The sequence below is a fragment of the Haliotis rufescens genome, unplaced genomic scaffold, assembly GCF_023055435.1.
Source record: "Haliotis rufescens isolate VD_foot unplaced genomic scaffold, xgHalRufe1.0.p SCAF_29, whole genome shotgun sequence".
Taxonomy (NCBI): domain Eukaryota; kingdom Metazoa; phylum Mollusca; class Gastropoda; order Lepetellida; family Haliotidae; genus Haliotis; species Haliotis rufescens.
The window spans coordinates 5,537,361-5,564,665 of record NW_025963990.1 but is presented as its reverse complement, the minus strand read 5'-3'; the positions used below and the strand labels follow the sequence as shown (position 1 = coordinate 5,564,665).

At 42.6% G+C, this 27,305-nt stretch overlaps 1 protein-coding gene across 1 annotated transcript; it reads right to left on the bottom strand.

Moving 5' to 3' along the window:
* Positions 1-20,867: 20,867 nt before the first annotated feature.
* LOC125384208 (hyphal wall protein 2-like) lies at positions 20,868-26,867 on the bottom strand. Its single transcript, XM_048402735.1, has 4 exons — positions 26,847-26,867; positions 23,775-24,584; positions 22,179-22,946; positions 20,868-21,728 (listed from the first exon to the last, which is right to left on the bottom strand). The coding sequence occupies exons 1-4, from the start codon at positions 26,865-26,867 to the stop codon at positions 20,868-20,870; spliced, it is 2,460 nt and encodes an 819-aa protein (XP_048258692.1).
* Positions 26,868-27,305: the final 438 nt, after the last annotated feature.

Sequence of the window (27,305 nt, the reverse complement as noted above, 5' to 3'; positions counted from 1 at the left end):
TACCCACTCGACATCCTGGTGCTGAGTGGAAGTGTTGGCGCACGCTAATATTTCTTCCTGTATCTACGTTTTGCGTTGCGTTCACTCAATGGACATAAAGGTTTATCAACGCTTACAATTCTTAGAGTTATTTGAGTTACTTTCGAATTTTATTTAACCGCATGGATAAAAATATAGGACATTCAAGTAGAGAAATATAATCTAGTCGAGAACTTGCTTTAACAAGGAGGCGATCGAGATACATCATTGAATCTGGTTTGTTTTTGAGTCTAGATTTCCGTATGTGGTCAGAATGGCGAAGTGCAGCTTGCGTGAAGAATTAAATGCGGAAAAGGAACCTTATCACTTTTTGCAGACCATACAATCACTGCGAACAGGCAACTGAATATGACAGCGGTCTGTGAATAATCGAGTCTGGACCAGACAATCCAGTGATTGATATCATGAGGATCGATCAACGTAATTGGGATATGATGACATGCATCAACCAAGTCAGCGATCCTGACCACCCGATCCTGTTAGTCGCATTTTACGGCAAGCATGGGTTGCTGAAGACCTATTCTACCCCGGATCTTCACGGGTCACTTGTGCCAGGACGTAACCAGCTTTGCTTCCTTTTCTTGTACTAGGTGTATTCATAAGGTAGAGAATATATGGATGTCAACTTCTTTATGATGAGGAACATAACGTTTTGGAGTGTATGCTTATTCCTTCATCGGGTGACTGGAAACCAGTACTTAAGTATCGTAGATTAGTAATAGGTAATGGACATTCGGCAAACTGCCTCATGGCATTCATTCAGTGAGTGAGTATGGTTTTACGCCGCTTTTAGCAATATTCCAGCAATACCGCGGCGGGGACACCAGAAATGGGCTTCACACATTGTACCCATGTCGGGAATCGAACCCGGGTCTTAGACGAGACGAGAAAACGCTTTAACCACTAGGCTACCCGACCGCACCGGCATTCATTCACCTGATGAAGGAGTAAGCATATATTCCGAAACGTTCTGTTCCTCATAATAAAGAAGTAAGTTGACATCCATATATTCCCTTCCTTATGTGTATCACTTCTAAATGCCTTTCAAAGACCTAAATGTATTCAGGTGGTGTGGTAGCCTAAATGTTAAGGCGTTCGCTCGTCCAGCGAAAACCGGGTTCGATTAATATATTATGTTATGTTTTGTTTGTTGGTTGATTAACGCCGCACTCAGCAATATTCCAGCTATATGACGGCGGTCTGTAAATAATCGAGAAATATATTTCCAAGAAATTGTGCTCTCTATTTGAACAACATTATAAACAGATTGTACAAACAATCACAAATAAACATATATCGAAGATGTAATGAAAATAAGCAAATCATTAAAAGATGATATACACTTTCTCCTAAGGAATCTTTTTGGACATTTCTAACAGAAAAGTATCTTGGGTACATATCTGAAGACCCATCATGATGATAGAATAGGTCTTCGGCAACCCATTCTTGCTGTAACAGGCGACTATGCTTGTCGTAAGAGGCGACTAACTGGATCGGGTGGTAGGGCTCGCTGACTTGGTTGATACATGTCATCGATCCCAATTGCGTGGATCGGTGTTCATGATATCAATGACTGGACTGTCTGGTCTAGACTCGATTATTTACAGGCCGCCATCATACAGGTGGAATGTTGCTGAGTGCGGCGTTAAACAACAAACAATCAAATAAAAAATCATTTAACCCCAAACTCATGACTGAGGAGATAAAGACTGAGTGAGTGAGGGAGCTGGGTTTAACGCCGCTTTGAACAGTATTAAAGTTATACGACGGCGTGTCAGCTTAATATGGGACGAAAGTCGGAATTGATGCAGGTCTTAGACGTGATGCCCACGAGATCGGGAATTGTGCTGAAAAACATCGAACAATATTCAGGACAAATATTGGAGTTGAACCCCCATTCATAGATTTCTGGCACATCACATCACGAGAATGCAGAGAACTGACATTTCCCCAAAAGAGCCCACCTTGGACATGATAGGGAGATTTCTACGCCGACATCAAAGGCATACGGTAGCCGAACTGGACCTGTCGCTCCAAGAGGAGTGGAAAAGTATCCTGTTTACCGTCATTGGGAAATTGATAACGACCACGCCGTAAAATAGAATGTTTGACCAATCGTAGGAAGTCATCTCAAATGGTCATTGTTTGACTACACACCCCTGCCGTCTTTCTTGGCTGTTTGCATCCTAACAATGCTACGCCAACATGTTCCCTTGAATGTCATGGACCCATGAAGATCCGGGATAGAATAGGTCTTCAGCAACCCATGCTTGCCGTCAAAAGCGACTATGCTTGTCGTAAAAGCCGACTAACGGCATCGGGTGGTCAGGCTCGCTGACTTGGTTGATGCATGTCATCGTATCCCACTTGCTCATGATGTCGATCCCTGGATTGTCTGGTCCAGATTCGATTATTTACAGACCGCCGTCATACATCGCATGGAATGTCGCAGAGTGCGGCGTTAAACAACTAACAAACAAAACAAATTGAATGTCATGTCATATTTGTCTTATCATTCCATCATCACCACTCAATACATCTTTGTATTTTTCATTTGAATGAAATATACACTGATTTGAGGGCAACCATATTGCTAATTCGTTCGGTTTTCGATCACCATACCTTGTCATGTATTAGACAGAATTACATTTAACTATATTGAGAACTATATTATATGCTCAATCAAAGTAGTACCAAATACATTTCATCTGATGCTTGGTTCACTGAAACGTTTTGACAATGAGCGAGAACGATGGTGATTCTAAACTGAACAAGTCTGGTTACAATGCTCGCTTATCGTAATGTAGCTATAAGCTGCGCGACCCGTGAAGATCCAGGGTAGAACAGCGAAGGAAGGAAACTTCAAATTAAAAATAATTTTCTTGCTTGTAAACAAATGGTACAATGTGTGAGTGAATAAGGCTTTTCACTTCCTCGTCCTTTGACAGGATGCACATTGTAACCATTGTGTTATTGTCAGCAGAAAGCTCCACCAGACATCCATCACCGGATACTAGTACTTCATTGTGTTGACTCTCTGGACCCAAAGCCTGAAATGAAGAATTCAATAATATTGTAATAATAGTTCTACTTCCATAATTTTTTTCATAAACAATGCATATTCACCTGACTTGACTGAAATAAACTAAAATTCTAAATATTGTTAACAATAGTAAACTATTACATCATAACAAAATAATTATTGCAAAATGACATTAAGCACAACTATGTTCTTACATATAAATTGATATGATTAATAATCAATAATACATGGCAATTGCTTGCACGAAAAAATTATTTTGTTTTAAAAGTTTCAAAACATGTTTGTGGACAAAAAAACAGATGGGCTTCACAATTAAACAAAGTGAATAAATGAGTTATGATTGCAATATGCAAGGGAAGTAAAACTAATTCTGTTTATACTTTAAGTTTATAGTAATGTCAATATCAATTTATGCATTTGAAACTTTTGAATACAGACTGTTAAAGAGTTATCTGTTTCTGTAAACTATATATAGATCACATGTAGATTGAACATTTACTGGCCATTAATTAGTTGTGTTTTTGTTCATTTCATGACATGATTAATTTGGTACAGTAAAGTAAATATCATTTTGGTAGAAATATTGTTTACAAAATTGCAGATCAAACTGTACTTTACTTCAAATATTTACACACCCTTTATGTAATAATTCAGTTCAAATATTACACCTCATGCTATCTAATCTGTCAACATTGACAATAAAAAAAAAAACTGTACTTGTTCACAATCACAACAGCACAAGTAGACCTAGAGGTCTGATATTTTATTTGAATGCATTTGAGTCCATTACAATTTACATCAAATACGCAACTGATGCAAAATTCTGATTTGTTACGATTGGAAATTCTCAGTAGGTTACAATTTGATACATTATATCAGCATATCAATTAAGTTAGTTTCTGACATATCTAGATATGGTCAAAATGTCAATATTTCGACCGCAAAGTTATTTAAACTAACAATAAATAGTTTGGCTTAATGGTGGGTAAACAATGAATTATTCTTTAACAAGATCTCAGTAGCATTTGTATTAAGTCTGTTCAGCTACCATAAACTGTACTGGGAGTTACCAGATGGTCATGGATATTTTAAATTGAAATCACAACAGAACGACTCAAATTTATATCGGTAAGGAGACCAGATAACAGTAGAATAGTTTGTCAATGATAAGAATAAGAATAATGTTCAATACTTATGATAAATGTACCGGGATGGTTAAATTGTCACAGTTTGTCCCGATTGCGTGTCTTGTTGACATCTCCATGTGTTTCATGTGCTATCCAGCCTTCACCTTCTGCTCTCCAAGCCTCGCTTTCAAACCGGAAGTAGCGAAGTGTGAAAAAGGTCAATATACACATCTTAAATGGTAGAGGTCAGGACATGTAGTATGGACAAATTCGTTAAAATATTGACAGATGTATGATTGAACATGACCCGTGAAGATCCGGGGTAGAATAGGTCTTCAGCAACCCATGCTTGCCGTAAAAGGTGACTATGCTTATCGTAAAAGGCGACTAAGGGATCGGGTGGTCTGGCTCGCTGACTTAGTTGATGCATGTCATCAATTCCAATTGCATGGATCGATGCTCATGACATGAATCACTGGATTGTCTGGTCCAGACCGCCGTCATATAGCTGGAATATTGCTGAGTGCGGCGTTAAACAACCAACCAACCAACCAATCAACAGCAATCCATGTTAAACCCATGTTGTTGACCGGAAGTCAATATTGATCTGAACATTGCGTCCAGTTCATCAATAAAATATAATATTGCTGAGTGCGGCATTAAACAACAAACCAACCAACCCATCAACAGCAATCCATGTTAAAACCATGTTGTTGACCGGAAGTCAATATTGATCTGAACATTGCGTCCAGTTCATCAATAAAATATAATATTGCTGAGTGCGGCGTTAAACAACAAACCAACCAACCAATCAACAGCAATCCATGTTAAACCCATGTTGTTGACCGGAAGTCAATATTGATCTGAACATTGCGTCCAGTTCATCAATAAAATATAATATTGCCGAGTGCGGCGTTAAACAACAAACCAACCAATCAACAGCAATCCATGTTAAACCCATGTTGTTGACCGGAAGTCAATATTGATCTTAACATTGCGACCAGTTCATCAATAAAATATAATATTGCTGAGTGCGGCGTTAAACAACAAACCAACCAACCAATCAACAGCAATCCATGTTAAACCCATGTTGTTGACCGGAAGTCAATATTGATCTGAACATTGCGACCGGTTCATCAATAAAATATAATATTGCTGAGTGCGGCGTTAAACAACAAACCAACCAACCAATCAACAGCAATCCATGTTAAACCCATGTTGTTGACCGGAAGTCAATATTGATCTGAACATTGCGACCAGTTCATCAATAAAATATAATATTGCTGAGTGCGGCGTTAAACAACAAACCAACCAACCAATCAACAGCAATCCATGTTAAACCCATGTTGTTGACCGGAAGTCAATATTGATCTGAACATTGCGACCAGTTCATCAATAAAATATAATATTTTATTGTTTGTTAAATTTATATTAAATACAAGAGGGGAAGCAATTTGATTACAAACAAGATTCAATAACTTTAAAGGTATGTGTTTTCACTGTAAATGTACCACAGGAAAGAATATTTAACACGTTCATAATATTCAAGCACTCGTACTCAATGTAAGTATTCTACACATGCAATATTGAATTCAGATACTCTGTAGAGAACTTTAGGCAAACATTCTAGAAATATGCACCTTGTGTTTTCAAACACTTTTCAGGCAGGTATGCAAACTCTACCATACTATTTATCAATGAGTGTCAACTCATAGTGATGCCATCAGTATACGCGAACATTGATAACGTTTACAATTACATCTGAATTTAAAAAAAAAGTTATTTTGCAAGTCGCTTGTACATCATACATATTCATGAATAGTCAAACAACTTGTTACATCATCCTCACATACACCACACGCTATTAGCCCTCACATTGTACATGTAAACAGTGACCATCATTACGTGTTCCGACCAGTGAAGTTCCGGGGTAGAAAAGGTCTTCAGCAACCCATGCTTGTCGCAAAAGGCGACTATGCTTGTCATAAGAGGCGACAAACGGGGTCGAGTGGTCAGGTCGAGTGACCTATTCTACCCCGGATCTTCACGGGTCTAGTTTTCATGGACAAGATTCTTGTGGGAACATTAATTGAAATGAACATCTAGATTATCAGTATTACTGAGATTAAAACGGTGCTGTGCAATTTTAAAAACGAATTTCGCAGTAGGCGACTAGGTGGGAATTTCCATGTAGACTGTTTCTTGAGTAATGAGCATGTTGTGTAAGGTGTTTCCGTTTTTTCAAATGAGAGTTCTTATTGGCCGGATGTGGACAGGAAATCTCCAGGAGGATATGATCAGATACATACAGCAATGAAACACACAGCGATATACACACGCTACACATAAATTAATAATAAATCAACTGACGGCCAAATGAAACTTTACCATAGATTTAAGTCACTCTTGTTTAAGAACTACAAAAGATAGACCTATGTTGTAAAACGTAATCAAAAGATAATTTTTTTGACGAAATCGACATTTAAAATGACAGGTCATACAGCAACCGATATAAGCATGACAGTTGCCCGAATTAAGGTGAGGTTGTTAGCACAAACTTTCAACGTAATGGACAAAGGCCACACATATCTGACCGCCTCCGTGGTCTAGTGGTAGTACGTCCGTCCTGAGAGCGGAAGGTCCGGGGTTCGATCCCCGGCCGCGTCATACCAATAGACGTTAAAAGATGGTACTTGTTGTAACCCTGTCTGGCGCTCGGCATTGAAGGGCTAAAACAAGGACTGGTCAGCTCGGAGTCAGAATACTGTGTCTGAGTGTGGGGTATTCATGTTAAACTGCGACATGATATCTCAGTGAGCCAGCACTATAAATCGGCATCAGTCCGGACTAGTACAAGCAGCCACACACACACTCGTGCATGCACGTCGCTATGTAAGTGCAATAATCTTGGACGCGACGTTAAACCCAATTTCACCTCACCTCACCTCACCTCACCTCACCACACATATCTAAACTCGCTCAACTTCAATGACCCGTCACATTAATAGCATGTATGACCGCCTGATATAAGACAATCAAAAGCTCTCCGGCGCACAGAAAAAGTTAGTAGTCTGTTGAAGTCACGTAGGATTCGTCGCCATTGTTCTTGGAGGTCACGGATCAGTTCTTGTCGGTTGCCTGAATCCGATGTCTGAGATCCATGATACCTCAGAGGTGTTCTATGGGGGACATGTCTGGGGAGCGTGCTGGCCACGGTAACACGTTGACGTTGTTGGCTGCAAGGAAGTTCTGTACGAATTCGGGCTGTACATGTTCTGACGTGGTCATGCTGATAAAGGACACCACGTGGAAGCTGTTGAAGAAATGGTAGGACAATCCATTAAACCCTAATTGTCAAGTTCTCTACTGTCCACAAGTTCCCCACACCATACCACCCCCTACACCACCATACGGCACGACCTCCTGAACGCAACATGCCACGGTTCGTAGTCCCCTTCAGAGATAATCACGCTGTCTTCCATCAGCTCTGAACAGACAGAACCGGCTTTCATCAATGAAGTCGACTCTCTCACAGTCACGTACAGTCCGGGCCCATCTCAATATCTGACGACTGTCATAACTGTCCTTGCCCAAATTCCTTAAGCACTGTGTCGCCTAGCTACTACTGTCTGTCGACTAACCATATGCCCTAAAGGCATTCAATCGCTTATGATGTCACTGTCAGGAATCGAATCCGGAGATGCTGAGTATAGATGTATTGGTCTTCATTGGGCGTAGTTACCCTGAGTCTGCCTGTTAGTGGCCTGGCTGATGTCTCCCCTGTCTGTCTTTAACGTTAGGTTAGTTACAGCAACACGATATCAACCAAACGTTCTGGCAGTCGACCGTGCGACCATGAGCATGCGTCCACGAATCCCTCGCAAACAGTGATGACACCAGGTGTTAGCGAAAAGGTGAGCGTTTCCTGGCCCCACCGGTGGTACCCTACACAAACACATGCAAAGATTATCTGAGCTAGAGTTGTATGACGCTCTTTGAAATCTTGAGGGAAAGAGCATGCTCGATTGTACCTCAAAAGTTGTGAAATGTAAACGGGAAGGGCTATTGCTGCAGGTGCATTATACCTGAAGCTTAAGATGAACTTCATGGCCAATTCATCGTTTTTGACATTGCCAATTCGATAAGAAATTTTGATTTATATGCTTAAAGAGAAAAAGAATCAGCAAGAAGATGAGTGCAAGTGGTACCCATGGGGATGCCAATATCTTACCTAAATGGCTTACCCCTCAATTTTACATAGATGTCATTAATGATGAGTGAGTGTGTGAGTTGGGTTTAACGCCGCTTTTTACAATATTCCAGTTATATCGCGGCGTGTCAGCTTAATGTTGGAGGAAAGCCCGAAATGATGCAGGTCTTAGATGTTAACCACGAGCACGGGTATGGTGCTGACAAACCTAGAAACATAATCGGGGCGAACCGGGATTCGAACCCACAATCATAGGTTTCTGGCGTGCTCAAGGGACGCAACTCTGCACAGCGCATTAATGATGAAGTCAAGCATTTCACATATTGTTTTCTGTTTTCTACAGATGATAGTTGCTTCCATTTTTGTCAGGCTGACCTGATTCTCTGAAGATAGATATGTAATTTTATTACCCACGTGGTGAAGATACAGGTAGTAAGATACTAAATCCGTACGTCACACGTGTGTCGTACAAGGTTGACCTTGTTTTATTCGTTTTGATTGGATAACCGTGACCTCAGTCACACCGGGACTACTTTTTTCATTCATAAAAAATCGCGAGACGTCCTTCATTTTGCGATTACAAGGCAGAACTGAAGAAATTCATGAGAACGAAAGATATTTACAAACACTTTATTAAACCAAACACGATAGTCACACGCATCAAATTCGGTTTGCATTCTATATAAGTTATGCATAGAGCTCCTACAGACATATAATCGACCTAGATCTATAAATCGATTTACAATGTACGACTGCCGATCGAGCGCGTCCCTCGAGCGTGACGCACCCGACCATTTTCGCAACTTTCAATTTGATTTAACGTAAAGGATAAGCGTGGTGAAATGCAGCCTGTTTAAACTATCTGAACAGATATCTAGACTTACTTGGGATGCTCCGGTTGTGCCATCGGTGTCCCTTTTGAAGCGTGTTTTATGGCGCTGTTTCGGGAGGTGTTGTTCATGAATGAACGAACACGACAGCACGACCAGATCACTTATAGTTCACAGTTCCGATACAAATCATTCGAAAACTCCGTGGAAGTGTGCTTGACTTCTGATTTTGTGGCCCCAAACAACCAAAATGTGAACAGTAACATTCCTTATCTCTAGCGTAAAACGCTGTGAGTGGATCGCGGTTGTCTTTTCTTATTCCGTTGGCGACCTTGCCCTTCGATCGTTCGAAGCTCTCAGTGACATGCAAGCAGATTTGAGTTTGTTGATTTTCACTTCTTCAGTATATAGGATGGTACAGTTAACATGAATGTCTTTGGCGAACAGTCTGATTTCCCTCTTCCAAAATGGTACGGACATGATATAAATTCAGCTAATAGATCAAGGAAACCGAACCATTTTGATTGCACAGACGGAACCCCGGCAGTGTGATGCGTGTGACTGTTGGTCCGATATTCAAAGCGCGGCGCTAATGTGACATTTCAAATTTTCTTATCGGTGTTCTGCGTACTAATGACATGGCGCTTGAATTACCATAAGTTGAAGACTTTCTTCCAAAAGGATCTTGAGCGTCGGTGCTGGTTTGTTTGCAAACAGAACAGCAGGCGCATGTTGTTAATGCGTATGCATAAACATGTCAACAATGCCCATATTTGGTCATATATCAATATCCATGCGCAACCAGATTTTGCAACCGGTTTCAGTTTGGTCTGTCAACGAACGAAAGTTGTTATGTATTTACACTTAAATATATATTTAACGTGGGTAATAAATAAAATACCACACTCATTCTCGTTAGATACCATTTTTACGAAACTCGTGAACTTTCTATGGTATCTGACCTCGCTTTCGCTCGGTCAGATACCTTAGAAAGTCCACTCGTTTTGTAAAAATGGTATCTAACGAGAATGAGTGTAGTATTCTCTATATATCTATGGTTACCACGTTTTGTAGCAAAAGCCTCTTGGATCAAGGAATGAAGTTTTTCATAGCATAAAAGTCGGCGTATAGCGTATTGCTGTGTAATGTATTTTGTGCCTGTTCTACCTCATTATTTAGAATACAAATCGTTCTGTCACATATTAAAAAAAATGATTTTAATTAATTAAGAATTGACCTTCACTTTGTGTGAGTTCATTGTAGTATGAACCTGCATAGAGTGAGGGCCAAACTGTATGAAAGTCAGGTAAATAGATCCCCCAAAAGAGAGGTGACATGAGCGTATGGATGCAGAATTTGCTCTTCAGAAACATCTTACGCAACACATGTGTTCATATAATATCCCCATTAGATGAGAAAGGTCTGTAATGAACTACCTCAGTAAGTCAGTCACAATGACAGCGCGTCGTAATACATAAATCACATCAAGTACAAGACGTCAAAATGGCCGACACGATAAACGTAACGGGAGGATTTCCGAAGTTGTTAATGAACCTGTGGCGGTTACATGTGTTAGTCATAATTGATCAACTGACCGATTATTGAAAAGTGATTAAAGATGCGTCAAACAGACACCAAGGTAAATTCGTAGATTGCTGGAGACGGTCACTGTCAGCCTAGACACAGCTCGAGTCGATACTGACGATAGTTTGGATGTGCATTTTTTCGTTTGTTCATTAGGATGGGCCGTAGCGAGGAAATTCGTGAACAATCATGCAGTCAAGCTCTCTTACGTTTCTCAACGTATCCTGGAATGCTGAGACCAAGATAAAAGGTTCTAAATAATCAGAAATAATGCTAATGTATGTTTTCGTGGCAGGGAGTTCCCAGGGGTTTCCCCAGGAATGTGGAAGTAGTCCGTCAGTGTTTACGTCATTTCAAGAACACGGTCTCGTGAAAAACGTATGAACGTCAAATTGTGTCGTTCATACACTTATGAACGTCAGTTTCGCGGTCATGTGACCGACCCCTCCTCCAATGGAAAAGCCGTATAACCTGTTAACGTCAAATTAAAAAAAATATTTCTTTATTAGATACGTAAAAACTTTTCATATGCATGATGAAGAATGTCAATTCGTTTTAAGGACAGCAAGAAAACCAGTGACAGTCATGAGGTAGTGACAGTCATTAGCTAGTCCTTATGGCGTTGTGCACGCTGACAGGATACAGTCAATATCGCTCGCTGTTTGTCAAAGCTAACATTTAATCAGTGGGCAGTTTCGATGTCCGAGTCATTAGAAGTTGTTAAACCTGCATCAGTCCGTACTAGTTCAAGCAGCCCCCTTACACGCTCGCATATTCACAAGCACATCTCACACACACACACACACACACACACACACACACACACACACACACACACACACACACACACACACACACACACACTCACACACAGCAATAATGTTTTTGTTACGCCATCAATACTGCTTTTACGATAATCGTTTGTTTATTAATATCAGAAGTCATTAGAAGTTGTTAAACCTGCATCAGTCCGTACTAGTTCAAGCAGCCCCCTTACACGCTCGCATATTCACAAGCACATCACACACACACACGCACACGCACGCACACACACACACACACACACACACACTAACCAACACTCTAACACGCACACACACACACTAACCAACACGCACACACACACACACACACACACACACACACGCACACACTAACCAACACTCTAACACGCACACGCACACACACACACACACGCATACACTAACCAACACTCTAACACGCACGCACACACATACACACTAACCAACACTCTAACACGCACACACACACACACACACACGCATACACTAACCAACACTCTAACACGCACACGCACACATACATACACACTAACCAACACTCTAACACGCACACGCACACACACATACACACTAACCAACACTCTAACACGCACACACACACATACACACTAACCAACACACACACACACACACACACACACACACACACACACACACACACACACACACACACACACACACACACACACACACACACACACACACACACACGTGCAGGAGCACTTCCATGTGCAATAATCTTGAAAGCGACGTTAAGTCCCTTTTCACCTGTGTAAATCTGGGTTACAACTGGTCTTTAGCAACCCATGCTTGTGAGAGGCGAATAACGGGATGGAGTGGTCAGGCTCGCTGACTTGGTTGATGCATGTCTTCGTATCCCCATTGCATGGATCGATGCTCATGATGTTAATCATTGGATGGTCTGGTCGAGACTCGATTACTTACAGACCGACTTCATATGGCTGGAATATTGCCGAGTACGGCGTTAAACAACAAACCAATCGTGGTGTTGTTTTGCGTTGTCAATGACGGTTTATGTCGCCAACAATAATACTTTGAACTTTGAATACTTTGGAGTCTTTATTGCGTCAACAATTATTTAACAATATATTGACGTTGTCTTTTAAGCAAATCTGAAGGAATTTCTTGGTTAGTCCATCAAGCAAGTTGTGTTTCATTTTCACCAAAAATAATCAAAATTATCCATAGAGAACTGTTTACCTTTATTTGGAACAGCAAGTCAGAAAAAAGTATCAAGAAATCGGTTAATCCAAAAACAAGAAGAAGTTGGCATTAACGCTCTAGATTTTGGTACCTTTAACGCAGCGTTAAAACTAGTTTGGCTCGCAAAATATTTCTCTAAGAAGATCGGGACAGTTCTTATTGCACATTATTTTAAAAGCATTGGTTCGCTTGAATTCTTACTTAACTGTTACTTTCAAGCGTCCAAATTAGAATTAAAAATCCCATTATTCTATAAAGAAATTTTATCCTTGAGGAAGACCTTTCTTGCAAAAAGAGAAGATGACATCTATTATGAAATAATTTGGAATAACAAAAATATCTTAATCAATCGAAAAAGTACGAGTATATTTGATGCGAAATGGAAAGACGCGGACATTATTTATATAAGGCACTTACTTAAAAAGAATGGGGATTTCTTTCAAAGAGAAACAATTGCTAGGAAATATGGAACTGACATAACACCAAGAAAATATAGTAGGTATATCAATGCTATTAGGAAGGCGATAGGGCAGGACATGTTTAGTTTCCAAAACGCGGGTCCTATAGAAATTGAACCACGTCCTGAAGTTAAAGGAATCAGACCTGCTGACACACCTTGTAAAAGTAAATTTTGGTATAATACAATCTATAATGTGTTCCAAGTTACTAATGAAGAAAATTTTAAAGGACATGAGAATTGGAAACAAGTATAAGCAACTGCAATTCAAAATTCTACACTCAGTCATTCCTTGTAATCAGTATTTAAATAGAATTAACATTAAAGAAATTAATGTATGTGAACATTGTGGTAGTAAAGATACCTTCTGATCCGAGGTCGGACGCCTTGTCCACATGACCAAAGAGGTTAACCCCGTCAGCAAGCTGACAAGGTAAGGATGTCTTATGTGGGATGATTTTTTGTTTGTTTGTTGTTTAACGCCGCACTCAGCAATATTCCAGCTATATGACGGCGGTCTGTACATAATCGAGTCTGGACCAGGCAATCCAGTGATCAATATCATGAGCATCGATCCACGCAATTGGGATCGATGACATGTATCAACCAAGTCAGCGAGCCTGACCACCCGATCCTGTTAGTCGCCTTTTACGACAAGCATAGTCACCTCTTACGGCACGCATGGGTCACTGTGGGATGACTCCACGCCCTGCTATATGTAGATGAACTCTACAGCTCAGATGATGCATAGAAATTGCATAGTTTCAGCACAGTGCTGATGCATATGGGTTATGGACTCCATATTCCTACGGTTAATGTATTACAATGTCCCTGTAGTTTTCATGGACAAGATGACTACCGGCGTATTATTCAAACTGCACACCAGTGTTGTGTGTAGTGGTGTTATATGTGTATTCTGGATTGAAACAGTTCTGCGGAATTTAAAACCGATTTTCGTAGAAGGCGTGACTGTTCCTTGAGAATTTGAGCAAAGCCGTGTTTCCGTGAGATGTGAGTCATTACTTCCAAGCATCTGACCAGAAATTTCTAGGAAGGCGTGATTATTGACACTAAACAATGAAACAATCAGATACACAATCCGCCTCCGGGGTCTAGCAATAGCGCGTTCTCCCGGAGAGCGGAAGGCTGCGTCATACCTTATAAACCTATTCATTGGGATCTCTATTAAGTAAGAGAGTTCTTTCTATAGGCATTAAAACCTATTGTGAGGTTTTATTTTCGTTCTGGACGTTTTACTTTGAATGTAAAACCTCAAATCCCAGATTTAACCAAGTAACTGAAAAAATGACCACAAGTAGCAATTCAAAATTTTAATTCAATTAAAATTGAATGTCATGTGTACAGTGAATGAAGACTGGGTAACAAAATGAAAGTCGTCTTCGCTTATCTTTCCACTTCAGAGTCTTGTGAAAGGACAGCGAGGTCTCAAAACACGTGCTTTAAAACAAATGCTTATCAATGCTGCACAATTTGCACGTGAAGTAACTGCTAGCCAGCCGTTAGGTCACAACTACCTCTTTGTAACAGTTGGATTGTTTAAAGTCGTAAATCTTGTAAAGCAAAAGACATCTTATAAATTTGCGAATTTTCGTTTTGAAAGTTTAAAAGAAGTGGAATATTGCAACACAAACATTTAGAGACTTTCATTTAAAAGTAAGTATTTTAGTTGTGTTTTGTTGTTGACACATCCAAGTGCTCTTGACCGCCTGGCAAGTCAGCGAATTTCACGTGCAAGTTATGATATCACGTCTTCAAGGAAGCGCTATAATGAAGCGCCTCATTTATAGATGCTCGTTATAACATTTAATCAATTTGGACGGGTTATAAGTGTGGAAAAACACTTTCCCTCGGTTTTGGTAGACAGGGCATGCCCTGGGGGTCGGGAAAAACCGCGGGGGCTTTGCCCCCTTGGTTTTTCCCTCTCCCAAGGGCATGCTCTGTCTACCAAAACCTCGTGAGCGTGTTTTCTCCAATCCCAAAGACCCTATAATATGGTATTTTGTGTTACCTTGTCTGGCGCTCGGCATTAATAGGGGACTAACACAAGGACTGGTCGGCTCGGAGTCAGTATATAGTGTATGACTACGGTATGACTTCGTGTTAAACTGCGTTATCGTATCTCAGTGGGCTAGCACTATATTCCTTATGAAGTGCGATAATTTATCCTATTCTGTAGCTGCACTAATTAAACCCATGTACAAACGTAGGTTATATAACAACGTGTCATAAACCCATTCCAGTATTGTATGCCTCTGTATATTTGATAAAACATGTCATTGTATGGCAATGCTTGTTATAAATTTACGAGTATTATACTTTTATCACGTATTTTGTGCACCATTAATGAATAAATTCATCACTGTCCACTCTAACTACTTTAGCACTTGCAGTGCTTTTAAGAACATTAGTGTCTAATAGGCCCACGCTGGCCGGGCGATGTATATCTTTTAATATATTTTACCTCCTGTATAAATTGATGTAATTTTATGTATACACCGCTGGACACTTAAATAACCTATTTATCTTCTTCTTCTTCTTCACTATAAATCGTTCGGACTAGTACAAGCAGCCACACACACACGCGCGTGCATGCACGTCGCTATATAAGTGCTATAATAGACGTAAAACCACATTTCACCTCACGCATAGACTAGCAAAACACAGCTGTGTTATTTCTTTGATGTGCGTTTTCTACCACAATCTTTAAAGGTGAAAGTTTTTAAAATATGATTCACAATATGTTCACATTACAGGTTCAAATAGTTTTTTAATTCAAATAATTATTATGAGATACGTTATTTACAACTTTGCATGTGTATAAGGGAGTGTGTCTGTTCTTTTAAAGGACAGCAAGAAAACTAGTGATAGCCATGAGGTCAGCCTCGCGCACATTCAATTAGCTAGTCCTTATGGCCTCAGACCACAATTAATTTCCTTCTTTGCTATCTACAGTGACATGACAGCCCACCATAATTAATATCGGTCATAGGCTGTTCTCCTGTTGCATGCTGACCAACCTGCCACTTGTCACTTAAAACGCAAATCGGCCAGCATCCACCAGCTTGCTTTCGCAGTAACCACTGTCAACAATGCTCACCGGAAGTTTCGAGCCGAAACACACACAGCGGCCTTCAACTTGGGGTCAAATCATGGGAAGCTGGAATCAATACCTTCACAGATTGGGGCTAACAAACAAATGACAGCAAACTACAATGTCTTATCTTTCGTTTAAGCTATCACAAGTTACTCCAAAAAAATTGCCACAGGCTGAACAGCCCATTTAAACAGGGTACTATATTCTCCTATTTTCCTTCCGGTTCATGGTAAAACTTAGGGGGGATAAGTGTGGTCTGAGGCCATGTACTCGTTGACAGGATACGGTCGACATCGCACGTTGTCATTCGAAGCTGGCATTTAATCAGTGGGCATCAGTTCGTACTGGTTCAAGCAGCCACACACACGCATGCGCACTCGTCACACAGCTGGAACATGGCTCATTGAAGCGTTAAACAGCAAACAAACAGGCGGCCTATTCTGAAATATTATGTTTTCGTCAATGTGTCAACTGCAGCTAAACAACAATTATACTGTGTATTTTCCGATACTCATAAACAAAAACGGCACAACAACACATCTCATGATCATTAGATCAATGACAACAGTTTTCAAATTTCAGATATTATAGGATATGCCCATTAACAATTAGAACATTCTTTTTGTATAAGCGTAATGTACATAATTGAACAAAAACAATAATCAGGTGACATCTTCTTATCAATGCAGTAGTTTTAGGTTCTAGATCAGCTCTGGTCTGCGGGAGTTGCGGTATGATCTCACTAAATACCGGAATACAACAAACTGTTCAGGAAGTCTGTCAAAACACAAGCACCACAAAAGCACATATAAAGTATCTTCATTAGACTTAAGTTAGATTTTTAAATTAAATATTTGGGTTAACAAACTGAGGCAAGTTTACAGATGTAGCTGGGTAAGCTGACACCGGCTATGGTGTTGACCAAATCAATTCCAATAAGTTGGTGTCTTAATCACGCCAAGTGAATAATATTTCATGAGTTTGCTAAAGTTGCCTGGATTTGGTATAACTGTGCCAACACACTGTGTTATCGCACAATCATAAAAATGACATTATTTGGTTTCTAAGAGTTTTTGTTGTTGCTGCCAGTGGTGTTGATTGTCCGCGTAGATTTTACCGTCGCTTCAGTTCAAACGCAGCCCCATCCAAGAGTTGACGCCGAGAGAGAAAGCGACTGTTAATTTACCCTGCAGTCGGATGCATTGAAGATGTAACTGTTGCTCACATGATTTATTGATTGAAATAGGCAGACATGTAGAGTTTTAAGAGAACATAGACTTTTGAAGATGGGTATCATGTTAGGTGTATGTCCAGTGTTTTAGGTTTTAGGAGCAAAATATCTTTAAAATTATGTCTATCACATATAAATGTCAACAAATGTTATAAATTAATGACTTGTGGTTGTGAGAAACTGTCAGAAACATATCTATGTTTATTATCATGCTATGACACTAAGAAAGTGTCTTTGTCGTTTAACGCTGCAATCAGCAATATTACAGCTATATGACGACGGTCTGTAAATAATCGAATCTGCACCTGACAATCCAGTAATTGACATCATGAGCATCGATCTATTCAATTGGGATACGGTGAAATGCATCAACTAAGTCTGCGAGCCGATCCCGTTAGTCGCCTCTTACGACAAGCAATGGCGCCTTTAACGGCAAGCATGGGTTGCTGAAGACCTATTCTACCCCGGATCTTCACCGGTCCCAGATAATGCACTGTAGGGCGTCGTCAGTACCATGCATGTTGGTTGGTTGATGGCTTGGTTTGTTGGCTGGTTGGCTGAGAGCGTAATGTATTCCGGCACATTTAGCACATTTTGCAAAATAATCTCGTTTCTGGAAATCAAACATGGGCTTGATGTCAGATTAGAACTCGATTCTCCAGGGCGACCTCCAAACATCGACTTGAATAACAGACTTATGTCCCTTCCTCCACAAAACACAATCTTCTCATTCCCTAGGGAAACTAGAGGGTAATACAACTTCACATCTGCGATAAGCGTTCGCTCGTCACGCCGAAGACCCGGGTTCGATTCCCGACATGGATACAATGTGTGAAGCCCATTTGTGGTGTCCCCCGCCGTGATATTGCTGGAATATTGCTAAAAGCGGCGTAAAACCATACTCACTCACTCACTCACTCACATCTGCGATAAGAGTGTTGCAAAAGCTGACGATAACTCTCACTGCAAGTGTAAGAAAGTATCACGATTTCGGCTGAAACTTAAAATGTCCTGCATCATGCTTTGAATATGCCTACGTAACCAGTACAAGCCTTTGATGCAGCAAATTGTTCCTGAGAAGCAAACATTGATACGCCTCAAGGTGTATGTTGTTATTTGTACTAACCGTGTCATGACATGTCTCACCTTTGTGGTCTGGTGAGCTCTGTTAACTTTATTCGCTACTAGTGCTACTAATAAAATGTCAGGACCAGTGCAAGTCACCACACTGTAGCGTAACATCAGGCTTAATACCAGCATGTGTATATCGGTGTTGTCGTAACATCAGGCTTTGTACCAGAATGTGTGCGTCGGTGTTGCCGTAACATCAGGCTTTGTACCAGCATGTGTGCGTCGGTGTTGCCGTAACATGAGGCTTTGTACCAGCATGTGTGCGTCGGTGTTGCCGTAACATCAGGCTTTGCACCAGCATGTCCACATCGGTGTTGCCGTAACATCAGGCTTTGTACCAGCATGTCCACATCGGTGTTGCCGTAACATCAGGCTTTGTACCAGCATGTCCACATCGATGTTGCCGTAACATCAGACTTAATACCAGCATGTCCACATCGGTGTTGCCGTAACATAAAACTTAATACCAACATGTCTACATCGGTGTTGCTGTAACACCATGCTTAGTACCAGCATGTCCACATCAGTGTTGCCGTAACATCATACTTAATACCAGCATGTGTGCGTCGGTGTTGCCGTAGCATCAGGCAAAGTAGCAGCATGTCCACATCGGTGTTGCCGTTACATCATACTTGATACCAGCATGTCTGCATCGGTGTTGCCGTAACACCAGGCTAAGTACCAGCATGTTTACATCGGCGTTGCCGTATCATCAGGCTTAATACCAGCATGTCCACATCGGTGTTGCCGTAACATAAAACTTAATACCAACAAGTCTACATCGGTGTTGCTGTAACACCATGCTTAGTACCAGCAAGTGTAAATCGGTGTTGCCGCAACACCAGGCTTAGTACCAGCATGTGTAAATCGGTATTGCCGTAACATCAGACTTGATATCAGAATGTGTAAATCGATGTTGCCGCAACACCAGGCTTAGTACCAGCATTGGTAAATCGGTGTTGCCGTAACATCAGACTGAGTACAAGCATGTCCACATCGGTGTTGCCGTAACATCAGGCTGAGAGGCAGCATGTCCACACATCGGTGTTGCCGTTACATCAGGCTTAGTACCAGTATATGTACATGGATGTAGCCGTCACACCATGCTTAGTACCAGTATATGTACATCGGTGTTGCCGTAACATCAGGCTTAGTATCAGTATATGAACATCGGTGTTGCCGTAACATCAGACTGAGTCGCAGTATGTCCACATCGGTGTTGCCGTAACATCAGGCTGAGAGGCAGTATGTCCACATCGATGTTGCCGTAACATAAGGCTTAGTACCAGCATGTTCACATCGGTGTTGCCGTAACATCAGGCTTAGTACAAGCATGTTCACATCGGTGTTGCCGTAACATCAGACAGAGACGCAGTATGTCCACATCGGTGTTGCCGTAATATCAGACTGAGACGCAGTATGTCCACATCGGTGTTGCCGTAACATAAGGCTTAGTACCAGCATGTTCACATCGATGTTGCCGTAACATAAGGCTTAGTACCAGCATGTTCACATCGGTGTTGCCGTAACATCAGACTGAGACGCAGTATGTCCACATCGGTGTTGCCGTAACATCAGACTGAGACGCAGTATGTCCACATCAGTGTTGCCGTAACATCAGGCTGAGAGGCAGTATGTCCACATCGATGTTGCCGTAACATAAGGCTTAGTACCAGCATGTTCACATCGATGTTGCCGTAACATAAGGCTTAGTACCAACATGTTCACATCGGTGTTGCCGTAACATCAGACTGAGACGCAGTATGTCCACATCGGTGTTGCCGTAACATCAGACTGAGACGCAGTATGTCCACATCAGTGTTGCCGTAACATCAGGCTGAGAGGCAGTATGTCCACATCGATGTTGCCGTAACATAAGGCTTAGTACCAGCATGTTCACATCGGTGTTGCCGTAACATCTGGCTTAGTACAAGCATGTTCACATCAGTGTTGCCTTAACATAAGGCTAAGTAGCAGCATGTCCACATTGATGTTGCCGTAACATAAGGCTTATTACCAGCATGTCAACATCGGTGTTGCCGTAAATGAAGACCTAATACCAGCATGTCTAATCTATGTTACGGTGGCATCAGGCTGATAGGCAGCATGTCTAATCTGTGTTACGGTGGCATCAGGCTGAGAGGCAGCATGTCTAATCTGTGTTACGGTGGCATCAGGCTGAGAGGCAGCTTGTCTAATCTGTGTTACAGTGCTATCAGGCTGAGAGGCAGCATGTCTAATCTGTGTTCCGGTGGCATCATGCCGAGAGGCAGCATGTCTAATCTGTGTAACGGTTGCATCAGGCTCAGAGGCAGCATGTAAAATCTCTGTTCCGGTGGCTTCAGGCTGAAAGGCAGCATGTCTCATCTGTGTTACGGTGCTATCAGATGGAGAGGCAGCATGTCTAATCTGTGTTACGGTGACATCAGGCTGAGAGGCAGCATGTCTTATCTGTGTTACGGTGGCATCAGGCTGAGAGGCAGCATGTCTAACCTGTGTTCCGGTGACATCAGGCTGAGGGGCAGCATGTCTAATCTGTGTTTCGGTGGCATCAGGTTGAGAGGCAGCATGTCTAATCTGTGTTACGGTGCTATCAGGCTCAGAGGCAGCATGTCTAATCTGTGTTCCGGTGGCATCATGCCGAGAGGCAGCATGTCTAATCTGTGTTACGGTGGCATCAGGCTGAGAGGTAGCATGCATAATCTGTGTTCTGGTGGCATCAGGCTGAGAGGCAGTATGTCTAATCTGTGTTACGGTGACATCAGGCTGAGAGGCAGCATGTCTAATCTGTGTTATGGTGCTATCAGGCTGAGAGGCAGCATGTCTAATCTGTGTTACGGTGGCATCATGTCGAGAGGCAGCATCTCTAATCTGTGTTACGGTGGCATGAGGCTGAGAGGCAGCATGTATAATCTGTGTTCCGGTGGCATCAGGCTGAAAGGCAGTAAGTCTAATCTGTGTTACGGTGACATCAGGCTGAGAGGCATCATGTCTAATCTCTGTTATGGTGGCATCAGGCCAAGAGGCAGCATGTCTAATCTGTGTTACGGTGACATCAGGCCGAGAGGCAGTATGTCTAATCTGTGTTACGGTGGCATCAGGCCGAGAGGCAGCATGTCTAATCTGTGTTACGGTGGCACCAGGCTGAGAGGCAGCATGTCTAATCTGTCTTACGGTGCTATCAAGCCAAGAGGCAGCATGTCTAATCTGTGTTACGGTGCTATCAGGCTGAGAGGCAGCATGTCTAATCTGTGTTACGGTGGCATCATACCGAGAGGCAGCATGTCTAATCTGTGTTACGGTTGCATCAGGCTCAGAGGCAGCATGTATAATCTGTGTTCCGGTGGCTTCAGGCTGAAAGGCAGTAAGTCAAATCTGTGTTACGGTGACATCAGGCTGAGAGGCAGCATGTCTAATCTCTGTTACGCTGGCATCAAGCCGAGAGGCAGCATGTCTAATCTGTGTTACGGTGGCATCAGGCTCAGAGGCAGCATGTATAATCTGTGTTCCGGTGGCATCAGGCTGAAAGGCAGTATGTCTAATCTGCGTTACGGTGACATCAGGCTGAGAGGCAGCATGTCTAATCTCTGTTACGGTGGCATCAGGCCGAGAGGCAGCATGTCTAATCTGTGTTCCGGTGACATCAGGCCGAGAGACAGCATGTTTAATCTGTGTTTCGTTGGCATCAGGCCGAGAGGCAGCATGTCTAAACTGTGTTACGGTGCTATCAGGTGGAGAGGCAGCATGTCTAATCTGTGTTACGGTGACATCAGGCTGAGAGGCAGCATGTCTAATCTGTGTTACAGTGGCATCAGGCTGAGAGGCAGCATGTCTAATCTGTGTTACAGTGACATCTGGCTGAGAGGCAGCATGTCTAATCTGTGTTTCGGTGGCATCAGGCTGAAAGGCAGCATGTCTAATCTGTGTTACAGTGCTATCAGGCTCAGAGGCAGCATGTCTAATCTGTGTTCCGGTGGCATCATGCCGAGAGGCAGCATGTCTAATCTGTGTTAAGGTGGCATCAGGCTGAGAGGTAGCATGCACAATCTGTGTTCTGGTGGCATCAGGCTCAGAGGCAGCATATCTAATCTGTGTTACGGTGGCATCAGGCTTAGAGGCAGCATGTCTAATCTGTGTTCCGGTGACATCAGGCTGAAAAGGCAGTATGTCTAATCTGTGTTACAGTGACATCAGGCTGAGAGGAAGCATGTCTAATCTGTGTGACGGTGGCATCAGGCCGAGAGGCAGCATGTTTAATCTGTGTGACGGTGACATCAGGCTGAGAGGCAGCATGTCTAATTTGTGTTACGGTGCTATCAGGATGAGAGGTAGCATGTCTAATCTGTGTTACGGTGGCATCAGGCTGAGAGGCAGCATGTCTAATCTGTCTTACGGTGGCATCAGGCTGAGAGGCACATGTCTAATATGTGTTAGACTGGCATCCAGCTGAGAGGCAGCATGTCTAATCTGTGTTCCGGTGGCATCATGCCGAGAGGCAGCATGTCTAATCTGTGTTACGGTGACATCAGGCTGAGAGGCAGCATGTCTAATCTGTGTTATAGTGACATCAGGCTGAGAGGCAGCATGTCTAATCTGTGTTCTGGTGGCATCAGGCTGAGAGGCAGCATGTCTAATCTGTGTTACGGTGCTATCAAGCCGAGAGGCAGCATGTCTAATCTGTGTTACGGTGGCATCAGGCTGAGAGGCAGCATGTCTAATCTGTGTTACGGTGGCATCAGGCTGAGAGGCTGCATGTCAAATGTGTGTTACGGTGCTATCAAGCTGAGAGGCAGCATGTCTAATCTGTGTTACGGTGGCATCAGGCCGAGAGGCAGCATGTCTAATCTGTGTTATGGTTCTATCATGCCGAGAGGCAGCATGTCTAATCTGTGTTATAGTGGCATCAGGCCGAGAGGCAGCATGTCTAATCTGTGTTATAGTGGCATCAGGCCGAGAGGCAGTATGTCTAATCTGTGTTACAGTGGCATCAGGCCGAGAGGCAGCATGTCTAATCTGTGTTACGGTGACATCAGGCCGAGAGGCAGCATGTCTAATCTGTGACACGGTGCTATCAGGCTGAGAGGCAGCATGTCTAATCTGTGTTACAGTGACACCAGGCTGAGAGGCAGCATGTCTAATCTGTGTTACAGTGGCATCAGGCTGAGAGGCAGCATGTCTAATCTGTGACACGGTGCTATCAGGCTGAGAGGCAGCATGTCTAATCTGTGTTACAGTGACACCAGGCTGAGAGGCAGCATGTCTAATCTGTGTTACGGTGGCATCAGGCTCAGAGGCAGCATGTATAATCTGTGTTTCGGTGGCATCAGGCTGAAAGGCAGTATGTCTAATCTGTGTTACGGTGACATCAGGCTGAGAGGCAGTATGTCTAATCTGTGTTACGGTGGCATCAGGCCGAGAGGCAACATGTCTAATCTGTGTTACGGTGGCATCAGACCGAGAGGCAGCGTGTCTAATTTGTGTCACGGTGACATCAGGCCGAGAGGCAGCATTTCTAATCTGTGTTACGGTGCTGTCAGGCTGAGAGGCAGCATGTCTAATCTGTGTTCCGGTGGCATCATGCCGAGAGGCAGCATATCTAATCTGTGTTACGGTGGCATCAGGCTCAGAGGCAGCATGTATAATCTGTGTTCCGGTGGCATCAGGCTGAAAGGCAGTATGTCTAATCTGCGTTACGGTGACATCAGGCTGAGAGGCAGCATGTCTAATCTGTGTTACGGTGGCATCAGGCTGAGAGGCAGCATGTCTAATCTGTGTTCCGGTGACATCAGGCTGAAAAGGCAGTATGTCTAATCTGTGTTACAGTGACATCAGGCTGAGAGGAAGCACGTCTAATCTGTGTGACGGTGGCATCAGGCCGAGAGGCAGCATGTCTAATCTGTGTGACGGTGACATCAGGCTGAGAGGCAGCATGTCTAATTTGTGTTACGGTGCTATCAGGATGAGAGGTAGCATGTCTAATCTGTGTTACGGTGGCATCAGGCTGAGAGGCAGCCTGTCTAATCTGTCTTACGGTGGCATCAGGCTGAGAGGCACATGTCTAATATGTGTTAGACTGGCATCCAGCTGAGAGGCAGCATGTCTAATCTGTGTTCCGGTGGCATCAGGCTGAGAGGCAGCATGTCTAATCTGTGTTACGGTGACATCAGGCTGAGAGGCAGCATGTCTAATCTGTGTTACAGTGACATCAGGCTGAGAGGCAGCATGTCTAATCTGTGTTCTGGTGGCATCAGGCTGAGAGGCAGCATGTCTAATCTGTGTTACGGTGCTATCAAGCCGAGAGGCAGCATGTCTAATCTGTGTTACGGTGGCATCAGGCTGAGAGGCAGCATGTCTAATCTGTGTTACGGTGGCATCAGGCTGAGAGGCTGCATGTCAAATCTGTGTTACGGTGCTATCAAGCTGAGAGGCAGCATGTCTAATCTGTGTTATGGTGGCATCAGGCCGAGAGGCAGCATGTCTAATCTGTGTTATGGTTCTATCATGCCGAGAGGTAGCATGTCTAATCTGTGTTATAGTGGCATCAGGCCGAGAGGCAGCATGTCTAATCTGTGTTATAGTGGCATCAGGCCGAGAGGCAGTATGTCTAATCTGTGTTACAGTGGCATCAGGCCGAGAGGTAGCATGTCTAATCTGTGTTACGGTGCTATCAGGCCGAGAAGGAGCATGTCTAATCTGTGTCAAGATGACGTCAGGCTGAGAAGCAGCATGTCTAATCTGTGTTACGATGACATCAGGCTGAGAGGCAGCATGTCTAATCTGTGTTATGGTGCCATCAGGCCGAGAGGCAGCATGTCTAATCTGTGTTATGGTGGCATCAAGCCGAGAGGCAGTATGTCTAATCTGTTTTACAGTGGCATCAGGCTGAGAGCCAGCATGTCTAATCTGTGTTACGGTGCTATCAAGCCGAGAGGCAGCATGTCTAATCTGTGTTACGGTGGCATCAGGCCGAGAGGCAGCATGTCTTATATGTGTTACGGTGCTATCAGGCTGAGAGGCAGTATGTCTAATCTGTGTTACGGTGCTATCAGGATGATAGGTATGGCATGGCTAAATGATATATACTTGGCGAGATACATGGCTAGCTGTAGGTTCATAGTTAAATACAACGCTAGATCTAAAACTAAATACATATATACTTGGCGAGACACGAGGCTTAATGGATGTTAAATACATCGCAAGATACATGACTAGATACATATATACTTGGCAAGATGCACGGCTAGAAGATGTTAAATAAATCGGTTTCAACATTTAAGGCGTGTTTGAAGTACATGTATGGACGGAATCGCACACTGAACTCTGCTTTGAACAGATTCTCTTATGATTTATGTCGGGCTTATTTACTTATAATTTCATAGCCCAGAGTGGTTAAGCTTGGTAAGAGTTCGTTGTTGAAGTGACTTTTCATCACCTTTCCTTCTTGTACCGTTGGGCGTGTGGTAGCCAGGTGGTTAAAGCGTTCTCTCTTCACGCCGAAGACCAGGGTTCCGCCCCCAACATAGGTACAATGTACGGAGCTCACTTCTAGTCCTTTTTCCTAGGACTTGGAAAATATGCACCAAACATTGCAATAAATAGGGAAGTAAGTTGGATCCCGCCAGATATCAGATCATGGACAACAGTCTCAAGACATTGGGTCAGACTTGTTAATACCCCAAACAGGAGAGTAACAATGAAGATATTTTGTGGTCAAGCAATGTTAAAGTAACGTCATGTCTTGAGAGAATCGACCTAGGACATTTAACAAGCATACTTCCCGAAATTGAAATCAATTTATTTGTTTCAATGGTGCAAGAACGCCTTTTGTTGGAATATAGGTCTAAATGGAGGGACAAATTATTTTTGGAGAAACGTGAAACCGTTGAAGAAACAAACTAAGAAGCTACAGAAAAATACGTGGAATACCCTCTCAATCGTGCTCACAGGAGCTCTCCAGCTAAATTCAGATGCGGAGTGGCGCCTTTAAAGATAGAGGCTGGACGTTACACAAACATACCATCAGAAGAGAGATGTTGCTTTAATTCTACAGACCAGGTAGAAGACGAGATCCATGTTTTACTTCGTTGCCCTTTGTACGACGACGTGAGGATTGATCTTCGTAATCGCTGTAATCTTAAATTGATAAATTTTAATAATTACTTTTATTGTGAAAAGTTAACACAGATTTGATCAAACATTGGTTTTATTTCTTGCGTGGCCAAAACCTGCCATCACATTATAGCAAAACGACGTTCCATTTTATATCATTGATGTATAGATGTATATATATACAGAACACCAAAAGAAACGTCACCATGGATAGATATGTGAGAAACCTTATTAAACACTGTAAACATACTTTGAGACATATTAAAAAGATGAAACTTGGCAAAACTGTCACATGTTCTTAAAGTGAAACACAACACTAGTCTCTAAGAAAATGGCATCACAAGTCAGTATCTCGTGTGTCCGCCATGTGCATTGATGACTGCCGTGCAACGTCGATGCATG